At 30.4% G+C, this 12,921-nt stretch overlaps 1 protein-coding gene and 1 non-coding gene across 3 annotated transcripts; both read right to left on the reverse strand.

Annotated features, from left to right (window-relative positions):
- Positions 1–3,875: 3,875 nt before the first annotated feature.
- Positions 3,876–3,948, reverse strand: TRNAR-CCU (transfer RNA arginine (anticodon CCU)). The gene has a single exon. It is a non-coding gene; the product is annotated as a tRNA-Arg (tRNA).
- Positions 3,949–8,017: 4,069 nt separating this feature from the next.
- On the reverse strand, positions 8,018–10,269 carry LOC141698660 (uncharacterized). 2 transcript variants are annotated; one of them, XM_074503434.1, is made up of 4 exons: positions 10,007–10,269; positions 9,788–9,893; positions 8,508–8,590; positions 8,018–8,262 (listed from the first exon to the last, which is right to left on the reverse strand). In XM_074503434.1, the coding sequence occupies exons 1-3, from the start codon at positions 10,116–10,118 to the stop codon at positions 8,512–8,514; spliced, it is 297 nt and encodes a 98-aa protein (XP_074359535.1). In that variant the 5' UTR covers positions 10,119–10,269; the 3' UTR covers positions 8,018–8,262; positions 8,508–8,511. The 2 variants fall into 2 exon arrangements, with proteins under 2 accessions (XP_074359535.1, XP_074359534.1); XM_074503433.1 differs by having other exon boundaries at positions 8,018–8,269; positions 10,007–10,267.
- Positions 10,270–12,921: the final 2,652 nt, after the last annotated feature.

Raw genomic sequence — 12,921 nt, forward strand, 5'->3', positions numbered from 1 at the left:
TTTATTTTAAATACTAGAAATATGTTATGAAAAAGTCTGAAAATATTTGCAATATATCTTGAAGAAGATCCAGAAGTACTTTCCTTGTCACCGATGATTTCCAACTTTACTTGTCCCCATCTCACACTTTTACTTTTCCATCACTTTCCTTCTTTTTCTATGCCCTGCTTCTATTCATCGATCACTTGCTTTCTTTTTCTACACTTCAGTTCTATTTACTAATCACTGGCTTTCTTTTCTATGCCTCGCTTACTCAGCTAAGCATCACAAGTATCTATCAATACTCAATCTCATATCATTCTAATCGTCACACAGACGTCATAAGCTTTTATATACCCTTCGTTTTACCCAAATCCGATTTACGGATTTAAAGTTACAGCAAAAATCGTCAACCAATAACCACATAGGCATATAACACATCAATCAGATAGCACGTAGCACATAGCACGAAAGATATTCGATCAAAATAATTTTTCAAAGAAGATTCGGGGTTAAAAATGATTTTTCAAGTATTTAATACGAATTTTTGAACATTTTTCGGAGTTAAAATGAGACTCTGAATCATTTTATAATTAAATAATAGGGTTCGAACACCTGAATCTGGCTTTAAAATGATTTAATAATAATTATCGAGTTTTGAAAATAATTTAAATAATATTGGGAAGCTCGAAATTATTTTTTTTCAGGATTTTTAAACCCAAAATAAATAATTAAATCTTATTAAATAATTAATTAAAATCAATTAATAACTAATTAAATTAATTAATCAATTAATATTTAAATTAATTGACTAATTAAATAATTAATTATCAACTAATATCAATTAATTAAATAAATAAAATTTATTTTTAAACTAAAAATAATTTTAAGAAATTGAATACTAAATTTTTGAATTTTTAAATAATTGAAAAATCAATTTCTGAAAATAATATAAAAAGAAAATACAATTTCTGAAAATAGTAAAACAAGAATCTGATTTTTGAAAGTTTTAAAACATAAATCAGATTTTTATAAGTTTTTAAAACTGAAATATAAGATTTGTAGGTTTTGTAAACAACAGGGGTGGAAATGGTAACCCCCGTCCCCGTCCTCCTCCTTCGGTCGACCGGAACTCCATGGCCGCCGCCATGGAGCTTTTCCGGTCGGCTGAAACTAACCCAGAACATTATGAAATTAACAGGGGATGCTCTACAATTTGCCAGGAGTCCATTTCTGATATTATATTGATCAAACGACTTGTGGTTCAGCCGGAAAACCTCGCCGAAGTTTCTGACGCCCCCACGAGTGTTTTTCCGGCGAGCCTGCTCCAGTCATCCCCCGTCGTTCATGTTTGCGTCAATAAATTGCTTTTTCCACGATCTATCGATTGGTATCAATCATTCATCCCCAGAATCATTAAAAATAAAACCCCCAAATTCGATTTAGAACATTCAAACCCTTAGAACCCTAATTTCAATTTTAACAGAATCAAACCCCATTTTCACCATGTTATTTACCTCTATTTTTGACATATAATATACCAAATTGATCAGAAGAAAATTATCTACATGATTATGCCATCAAATCACACAAACAACATCAAGAACAAAATTTCATAATTTAATCTTTAATTAATTCAAAATAAAACAATTAAATAAGAAAAATACCTTGATTTCTGCACTAAAATGGTTGATTGATTCAGAAAGAACTTTTCGAGATCTTCGATTTGATATATGGCACGCCCGAATCAGAGTCCGATAACGCCTTCGTTTATGCGTTTGAATTTTCAAGAACGTAATGAATAATTAGAGTTTTCTTTGTAAATTTCATATTTTTACTGATCGATTATGATTATACGAATAAAATGAAATAATAAAAGGGCTATATATATTTATGAAATATTGGTTCGTGTTGGATCATTTTGGATCGATAAAAACGGCCTGCAAGGGTTGCCTCAGTTGGTTAAAGAGGGGATAACTATCCTCTTGGTCACAGGTTCGAATCCCACGGGAGAAGAAATTATGATTATGCCTCCTGAGTCAGAGCATGTCGCTTAAATGCGGTTTATTTTGGTTCACGTGGTTTCCAGGCTATTGCGTGAGCCCGTAGGGTTTACCCAGTGCGCACCCGAAGGGTGGCGGCTGTGATTTAACTACGATAAAAAAAAGTAACTGCAAAAATGATCCGATTTGATATCTGTAGTGGATAATTATCCAAACCGGGCTTCTTATAAAATAATTTATACGAAAATAATATAATATTATCTCGTCTTTTGAGAATACGGGTTTTGTTGCTTTATCGAAATTATTATCGTATCGAAAATTGTGCGCCGGGACGCGCACGGGTCAAACCGTAATCCGGATCGAAAAAGTCAAAATACGGAAAATGTCTGGAATTACCGGATTAGGTTAGGAAGGAGTTTTCGGAAGAGTTTCGGGTTGTAAAATCTTGAAAACGGTTGAGGTCGGACGATTCCCAACTTTATAAAATAGTTTTGTAATTATTCAAAAAATAATTAATAAATTCCTAAATTGATATAAAATCATATAACACTCCAAAAATCACCAGAAAAATGCCACACTTATCTATATTTTATTCTGAACATAATTAAATTAGCATTCTCATATTTTATCATATATAAACATCTAAACATTATTATCAACCAACAGACAATTTACCAAAATTCACGTAATAATCACACACTAATCATTTATTGATAAAATAATTACACGCGATATCTCGGATATTACAAAATCGGTACTACAAAAAATAATTAACTAATCGAGTATTAATTCATCACGGTCTAAGTGTACTTGTACAAAGCCAGTCATAAATCAATTGAAACTAATTTGGAAATTTTTAATCCAGGAAGGTGCACTTTTTTTTACCTTATGTTTTTAAGTTCACCCCGAGGAAAAGAATATATATACCTTACTATAATAACGGTGAATGAGTTATAATTTGGTTTAACGGTTATCCCCTAATTTTAGTTATTAAAATAATAAATAAATAGTGTTATATATTTGTTAAACTATTAAATTATTAAACTACTAGACATAGTATACTTATTCTACTAAACTACGATTACAATTTATCTTATTATTAAAAAATAATTAAATAATGTTATATATCCGTTATATTACTAAATTGTTAAAATACTAAATATAATCTACTTATCCTACGACCACATGTTATCCTAAATTTTAATTATAAATTTCTAACTATTATAAATTTATATAAATATTTTAAATTTATAATATGACGAAATAAATATAAAAATTTAATATTAACGAAAACCCGGGCGCACATGATTTAAGCTAGTATTGATAAATAGAGTTATAGCCAGTGTTCTGAAAAGCACAAATCGGTTCTAAGCGGCTGTAAGACCTTCTAGCGCTTAAGCGGTTAAGCAGACGCTTAAGCGGAATTTTAAGTGGGTTTATAAGCGGATAAATAATATTTATTTAAAATTTTATATATAATAATAATATGTATAATATTAAATAATGAAAATAAATAAAATATCAAGAATATAAATATAAATTTTTCTTAAAAACTTATATATTTTTATTTTTTAATCAAGATCATTGTTTTACTAAAATAAAAATTAATATTTAAAATTAAAAATTTGACAAGTCAAAATCGGTTTGACCGTTTAATCCATTCATAAGGCCTCTTAATATTTAAAAACGCTTAATTTTCTAATTAGTATAAAATCGAAGCGCTTAATATTCCCATTCCGTTTAACGACCGCCGCTTAATGCGTTTTTCAGAACACTGATCATAGATAACCACATGAATCAAAGATTTATCCACCCATAAAACCCAATGAATCATCAATTCATATAAGCCAAGTAAAACCAATTAAAATTAGTTGAAAGGAAAAAAAACAGAGGCGCGCCAGGAAGGGGTCGAACCTTCGACTTTCTGCTTAGGAAACAGACGCTCTATCCACTGAGCTACAGGCGCCACATAGCAGAATGTTGGTGATTCCTTATAAAACCAGAATAATATTGGCGCAAAATGTACGCAAAGGGCTTTATCACTATGCCTAAACCATTCGTTTTGTACTTGCTAGATTAGACCAAGAGCTTCATATGCATACCAATTCACATTACAACTCATGACAAGATGAAATCTTAAATTTCAATAATCAATCAATGTTTCGCTATTATAAAGATCTAATATAGGAGGAGAACTCTCAAAACCTATATTAATTCTAAAAAAGAAATGGCTTCTAATCGGTGATGCACATCTAATTACTTTACTAGACAATAAAATATATTATCTCTTCTTATTACTTTACTATCATAACCTAGAATAATCATGATTATAAACTTGTGTCGAATAAAACTATACTTCATAATAAATTGCAATTAATAACTTAATCCTAAATAATAACCTAAAATATATAAATATTAACGTTTAAGTTGCTCTGCATCACGATATAATTGCCAATACAACTCTACATGCTCACAGTTTGGATCACACATTGTTAAAAGCAATACTGTCATAACCTGAATGGCTACAAAGCTTGTCGGCATAACAAGGTCTGTAATTGATAGCAATATACAGTAAAACCTCTATAAATTAATATAGTTGGGACCGGAGAATTCTATTAATTTAGAGAGGTATTAATTAATCGATAAATTAATAATTATTAATTTATAGAGAATTTTCGGTAGCAAACAAAATTAACTTTTGATTAAATTTTTATTCACATAAATTTAAATAAAATGAATTGTACAATTTATATTTTATACTTAATTCAATTAATTCAATGTATATGAATTTAGAAAGTCAATGTAATGTACAATATATTAGATTCAAAGTCCATGTAGTGTATAAGTTAAATTCATTGTATTTTACATAGAAAATATTCAATGTATATTAGGAAAATTCAAAGTACATGAATTAATTTAATTCATTGTATTTTACATAGAAAGTATTCAATGTATGTGTAGTCATAAAATATATTATATATACTGTATATACTAGATTGGGGGAAAAATTATACAAACAAAACAATGGCTTCTTATCTAAAAGGTGTCACAAAATCAACAATGACGGATGAAGCAAGAAAAGCATTATGTGAATATAAAAGAGAAAATTCATCATGCACTCAAAAAGATCTCCAGTTGTGGCTCGAGAATAAGTTTCATCTAAAAGTTAGTCAATGTACAATATCAAATACACTGAAAAGGTCAGCAGACTATCTTGCAGCTAATTACTTGGAGAAAAGAAAAGATATTAAGCGACATAAACCAGCAAAATATCCAAATATGGAGAAGGTTCTCTATGAATGGTTTCTCCAGTACCAAGATCGTGTTAATATGACGGGAGAGCTAATTTTAGAGAAGGCAAAAGAGACCATGAAAATTTTATACCCTCAACAAGATCAGGAGCACACTTTTTCTCAAGGTTGGCTTGAGAAATTCAAATTAAGAAGCACTCAAGGCATCAAAAATGCTTAATAACTTTTTGATGCAACATGAAAGTACCACACCCGAACTTTTGGATGCAATAAGGAAGATTAGGGATGAGATTCATGTTGATTTAAATTATATGAAAAAGCAAACTACAATTGAATCATATTTTACAAAGATGTAATAGATATATTTTTATGAATATAAGGGAATTATTAATTTATAGTTTTATTGGGACCATATTTTTATACAGGGTTTTCAAAAAAATTATTATCTTATTATCTTATCAAAATTGATCATTTTTTGAACTGGCCCAAGTCGGGACCGGACAAAATTATTAATTTAGAGAGATTATTAATTAATCGAGTATTAATTTACAGAGGTTTTACTGTAGAGGGCTTACTTTATGAAGTCTAGAAACATGGTGAACAAATCATACAGCAGAAAGGAAAGCTATAAAAAGGTTTAAACTGTTTCATCGCTAATTATATGGCGGATTCCAATGAAAGGTGGCCTGTGCATCCCATATGATGATGAAAATATACATTAATATTATCGTTATATGCAGTCGCAGAGGGAGGATTAATTTCCAGAATACTCCAAAAAATGATAATGTTTAGATGAGTAATTTGATATCATAGTTTCAAAGTCTTTCACAAAAAGGGAAATATAACATTAAAGAGGAATTTGATGGTTTCAAAATTTTGATACATATTACTCTAATACATCGTCTATTCAGTGAACTCCGAAATAATAGGTCGGTAATAAGGGACCGCCAGAGCATGTCCGATGGTAGTACTAAAATATATTTAAAAAGTGAATTTTGATGTTCAAATATAACTTATGCTCCGATGATGCATAGATTTAAAAGACACCGAATAAATATCAATATAGCTAGATTTCCACCACCTAATCTTCTAATGCATAATTATATTTGTCACTATGTGGCAATTACTGCAACATAGCAATATCTACACTTGGTTTTATATTTAGCACCAACATAGTAACATCTGCACTTGGTTTTAAATTTAGCACCCATGTTTAACATTTCACTGGAGTGTTGTTTTATTTGAGTGCTATATTATGGATATAGAATCACTTTTAGCCCAGCAAGTAAATCAATTCAGCACTGTAAACTGATGCAAGACAATTAAGATGGATATTTTAAACTAAAACAAATACAAAATAGAACTTGGGTGGATTAACAACAAAAAGTTCACTGCCCCAAGGAGTTCCGAACCCCATGAAAAGACCTAATTCAATATTCAATAATATTTCAATTATCAAGTCTAAAATAATACGTCAGGATTACAATGCTTGTATAAGTTATAGAAATCCTAATAAAATAACCTAATGGACCTAGGCCCCTTAGCATATGACCATATAATTAATAACCTATATCTTATAAAAAACTACCCCCGGGTGTCAACACATATAGATAAATATACAATTTATCTCTACAATAAATAAAATACACTTATAAATAGCAAATATATAAACTCTTCACTTTCGTTTCTTCAACTCTTATCTCTAGCTATATGTTACGTATCTAGTATATAGCCCAAAAATCTCAGAGGACTCCAAGAGTACCCCTGACTACTAATTCTCCTACAAAAGTAGTAATTTGATCAATTTTCGACCACTTCAATCAATAATAAGGTTGCATTTCTAACTTTGCTAAATAATAACCTTTCTCAAGAACCACTATCATATAAAAGAGAAGACAAATACCAAACACCGTAGATATGGTAAATATTAAAGACTCTGAATTCAGACATTAATATGATTAGATAATATACAACCTTGTATAGCAAGACTTGTACTACATTATACATGTACTGATTTCATGTCATCTATATTTTTGTATCATAGTTTAAAACCAGGCCTAAGCCACCTTGACAACGCTTCAGGAAACCAGAGTGATTCTTTGAAGCATGACAAAGCATCTGCTCTTGCTTTAGTCTAACGTGTAAAACGGTCTGAAGCAGGCACCTCGGCATTGAGGAATCACATGCTAAAAATACCAATCTTCCTAGTGTATTTTTCCTCAATATATATTTAAAAATTTCCAGCAACATTATTTCTGTGTATGTCTAGAATTATACTTTATAATAGTGATCAAATATATGATTCACCTGAAACAGGAAATAAGTAGACAAGGCTATACACCTGCCAAAAAAAGCTACTCATATAATTATAAACATAAGAAAATTTTAATCTAAATTGACAAAAAACATGTCAATGTCTAAAATGTCAAACAAGCAAAGAAATTTAAATTAGTAAAAAAATAAGAATTTTAACTATTAAAAAATATATATATATATATATATATATATTAACTGTCTTGTGTTAATATCTTACGTGTTTTTCATTTTTCTTTCAACTTTTTAATATACATATTACATACATGTACATTAAAGGTTTCAACCGGCCTAATTGCTTCGGTCTTTATGGCCAAAATAACTATGTAAACATTGTAAGACAATAGAACTCTCTTTTCTTACTCCACGCCACATGTATATATTGAAAAACAGGTCTATCTACCTTTCCAAACAGGAACGTGCACATGGTCAATATTTTGCTGGATGCAAAGACTTTTAAGGAAGCAACAATAATTTTAAGTAGCACAGATTATAATTATTATCATCCATTCATAGTACTAAAAGACAAATTTCTAATGTACAAACAGTCAAGGTTTTTGTCCAAGTATTAGCATTATATATGGCTACAGCTTTTCATTCCTACATACATTGATAACGGAAACAGAAGAGCATAATACCTAAAACTGGAATAGTAAATGTGTTATTAACTCTTCTAGATCCTTATGACCTTGACCAGCAGCCCATCCTCAAGTATCCTGGATTCTAATATACAAGTAGAACTGTAAGAATGACAAAAGAAAAAGCCCCACAACACAAATATAATCGCCAAAGTGAAAGAGTAACAAAAGAAGGAATAAGAAAAGGCTAAATTTTATGTTTTCAAGGCAACAGACAGCACTAGGACATATATGCAAATGCAAATATGTATTTTAACACGACTAGATGGAAAATGGCAAAATGCTAACCATGTTAGGATTCTGGAAAGAAAAAAAAAACTCACCCTGTCAAGTGTGTAGATAATTAGCAGCCATCATCAGCTCCAGAGTGAGTTCAGGTTCAATGTAAAATTCTGTCTCCTTTCCGCTGATACATAAATTTTCCGTGTGTAAGTGATACAAGCACACACACATAGTAAAGAATAAAGAGTGACGCCAACAGCTATCACTGGCTATGGGGTTTTTTAAGCATTGCCCGTTGTTGATTACCCAAGATGGAATAGCTAGAATTAACAAGTAGCCCCCTCACCCTCTAAATAGCACAAAAATGTAAAAGAAAACCCAACAAAGGAACACAGACAAACTAGATAGCCCTCAAAGAAGTCTAAGAACAAAACTAGATAGACAATAGAGTGTAGAGAGTAATTTTAGCCAAATTATTATTTAGCAACTGCAAAAAATAATAGATCATTCAAAGGAATATTTAAACGGAAACATTATCCCAATAGTTCATGAATATTATCAGGGATAGCACAAATAAATACAAGAGAATGCATCTTGGAGAAAACATAACAGTAATAGTGATGAAACATCTCAATTATGCTTACACCACCAACGGCAAACACTTGCACATTCTCAGTCAGTCCCAACTAAATGATTTATTTAACCCTTTCCCCACTCAAGTCCAGCAAAGGAGCATTAGACCCAGATAAACATTAAAAAAAAATCCGAAATCAAGATTCTAAATTGTTTAGCAGTAAAACAAGTATCAAGATTCAAATGAATTTAAAAAAGGGTCAATTAGAAAAAAACACATTCAAGTTGACATAGAACATGACATTCAAAATTCCAAAGCAGCACAATGCTGATTACGCTAATGCAAGATACCCAAGAGAGACAGATAAACTCATTTACACAACTACTAAAAAAGGCCAACACAGATCAACACATTAACATATCCAATTCACATTTACTTTTTCATCAAAATTCTTATTCGTCAACGTAGCGTAAGCAGATCAACACGTTAATATATCCAATTCACATTTAATTTATTATTCATATTCTTATTCGTCAATGCCACGTAAGCAGATCAACACATTAATATATCCAATTCACATTTACTTTTTTTTTATCAATATTCTCATTCGTCAAGGCAACGTTGGCAGATCAACACATTAACATAACCAATTCACATTTACTTTATCATCAATATCCTTTTTCGTCAACACAACTTAAGTAATCCATATCTCATTACCACCTACAAACAACGAAAATCCAATTATAACAATCAAACAAAACACGAAAAACATAACCCGACAAAACAAAAAAATCGAAAAGTCCAAACCTAGCATACTGGAGAGACCAATGAAAGTACTGACAAATCTTCTCGAGAATAGTAGTACTAATCTCCGGAAACCTGACTAGACCATGCTCAGTTTCCGAAAAACCCCCTAACAACACAAATCAAACACAATATAAACCCAATTTCGTCAAATTAAAACAAAAACACAATTAAATGAATAAAATTGAATGTAATTAAAGAAAGGCTAGGTTAATTAGATACCGGGAGAAGTGAGCATATTGCGGATGGTTTGAGAAACCATAGCGGCGTTTCTATCGATCACGAATTCGAATCCCTCGGAGCTTATCAATTTTACTGCGTCTTCTTTCTTCATCTTTTTCTCAATTGTGTGTGTATGTTTGTGTGTGGTGTATATATTATAGGTGTGTTTGCGTGTGTTTATTATCGAGGGTTCCTATCCTTTTGCTTTAGAGCGAACATGCTCGAGCTCGGGCCTCGGTTCGCTAAGGCTCGAGCGTGAACACAGAAATGTGTCTGTTAAAAAATTGATATCGACCTTTTGTCATTTTAACTCAGCTGGTTCCGGTTCGGTTCTAAAAAATTTAAAAAATATTTTAATTTTTATATATTAGATTATTATGAATATTATTCAGATTTTTTATAACTATTTTTCAATTATTGAACCATATGAATATTAAGAGTTTTCGTAATTTGAAAAGAGTTTCAGATAAAAAATTATTTATTTTTATATTTTAATAATTAACAAGTGATTTGACTACTACTTTTAATTAATATTTATTCTCAGATTGGTGTTTCGATTTTTCTAAAACTATTTATAAATGATTGAATAGTATTGATGCCAAGATTTATATATTTGAGTGATATAATAAAAAAATTAGAAAAAATAAATATATTTGGTTTGCTATTTTAAAAGTTAACCAGTAGTTTGACTGGTACTTTTTACTAACGGTTCGGGTTGTACGGGTTAGAAGAATTTAACAACTCAGCCAAATTTAATCGAGTTCGTAAATTCTCAATCCAAACCATAAAATATAAATTTATGATCCAGCCCAATTAAGGTGCTTCGGTTTGGATCGATTTGTTCGGGTTATTAAACAAATAAACTATTTCTTATAGAATAATAAAGCTGAAGCCTCACTCAAACTTGCTACAACTCAGTAAAGCTTACATGTAGGATTGTTTGTTACTCTATAAAGTGAGAACCAAACCAGACTGCAGTTATATCAACACAATCTGATTCTTGCAGACCATGCTCTGTAAATAAAGGAAGTTGATGAACTATATATTACATAACTTAAATCAAACATATTTTGCACAATACACTTGCAGTTGGTTTATAATTTGACATACTTCAGCGGTGCAAACAAATAAAGTTCAACCAGTTGGTCGACTGTCATATTGCAAGTGCCGCAGCTAGAATAGATAGATAACCAAATTATCACAACCCTCGGGCAATCAACAAAGAGGTTCTACAATATTCATGTATGATTAAAATAAATCTATATATTATAAATTGCTGGATAACCCTTTACTAAAGTTTGGTATCCATATTTTGGCTCGATATAATTTTTAATTTTAATTTGACCCAATGGACTATCCATTTTTAGGTATGGTATCCATATTAGGTTTATAAAAGATCCATATATTTATCATGACCCGTTTTAATTATAGAAACTTTGCAATACAATTATAAATATGAATTGTGTTACTTATGGTAAGTTTTAAATACAAATTTGAAGTAAACTTTAAATTTTAAAGATCTATTTATAGAAATAATCTCATAAAATATATAACATAAAAATAACTTATGTAACGAAATTAGTTCTTAAATAAATTTATCATAATATGTAGATGCAATACACTTATTATATAAATAACTTATTCTTTCAGTATTATATTATTCAATTTTAATTATAAATTTATTTATTTTATTAAATAATTTTTGAAATACCCGTATGCAAAGCACGGGTTATAAACTAGTATATGGAAATTTGTAATCAGTGCATATATATTTGTAATCGGGTTGAGTCAGATCGGTTTAAAAAAATTGAAACCCGTACCCAACCCATTTAAATCAGGTTTACCGTTTTTCAACCCAAATACATTCGGTTTAAAAAATTTCGGTTTGGATTGGGAGAAATAAGGCTAGTTTGGATCGATTTGGTCGGTTTAACCCGAATCATGTACACCCCTACTTCTTACTAGTGTTTAGTCTCATATTGATGTTTCAATTTATTTAAAAATATTTATGAATGATTTATACAGATGTCAAAATCTATATATTTTAGTGATAAGTCAAAATTTTCAGAAAAAATTAATTTATTTTATTTGTTATTTTAACAATCAACCAATGGCACGAATATTTATGAGTGTTTAGTCTCATATTCATGTTTCAATTTTTTCAAAATATTTAAGAACGATCCAATCGCACGAATGTCAAGATCATCTTGGTCAGTGTCGCACGGACACCGATTTAGGTTTTTTTCTCAATTTTATTTTCTTTTATTACTTGCTTGAGTATAATAATCAATCAAATTATTATTCATGGATTACAAATTATGAAAAGGAAAAATGGAATTAGGAAATAGGCTTTCTTTCTAATACGGTGGAAATAAATTACAAGCCTATATTACCGGAGTGAGAAGTTTTAATCGTTTGGTCGTAAGGTATAAGTTGGTAATTTATATCGCGATGCGATAGAAAAAAATTAATATTATTATGGAATAGGAGGAAAAAAAGTCTACCATAAATCTTGTAAAATAGAACACAAAAATATCATTCAATTACTCTCAGACATGTAATGAATGAAAAAATAATGACGTGAAGCCGACTTTTGGACCAATTTATGAAAAAGGAGTTTGTCGCTCTGTTCACATACATCTGGAAAAAGAATCACGATAATAATACCCTTCCAGCCTCTAGAACAAGAAGGCGGCAACCAACCATCAACTCTCAAGAGATCTCCGCAAAGCCATTCTTAAGCGGCGAAAGGCAGAGAAACATGTTTCGACGATCTCAAATAAAAAGAAGTCGTGATCTTCCCTCAAATGAATAGATAGAAGATGATGGGTGTTACGCTCAGATCTCCTTCGTACTGCAAATACGGCCTTCGGCCTCTTATGAACTGCATGCGGATTCTACCTGAAATGGAAGAT

Source organism: Apium graveolens, chromosome 11, assembly GCF_009905375.1.
Source record: "Apium graveolens cultivar Ventura chromosome 11, ASM990537v1, whole genome shotgun sequence".
NCBI lineage: Eukaryota > Viridiplantae > Streptophyta > Magnoliopsida > Apiales > Apiaceae > Apium > Apium graveolens.

Excerpts from the sequence above, each read along its gene's own strand:
- LOC141698660 (XM_074503434.1), bottom strand. The coding sequence starts at position 10,118 with ATGAAGAAAGAAGACGCAGTAAAATTGATAAGCTCCGAGGGATTCGAA. Across the intron at positions 9,894-10,006 it reads CAATATGCTCACTTCTCCCG|GGGGTTTTTCGGAAACTGAG; the intron begins GTATCTAATTAA and ends TTGTGTTGTTAG. Across the intron at positions 8,591-9,787 it reads TGGTCTCTCCAGTATGCTAG|CGGAAAGGAGACAGAATTTT; the intron begins GTTTGGACTTTT and ends TTTATGTATCAG.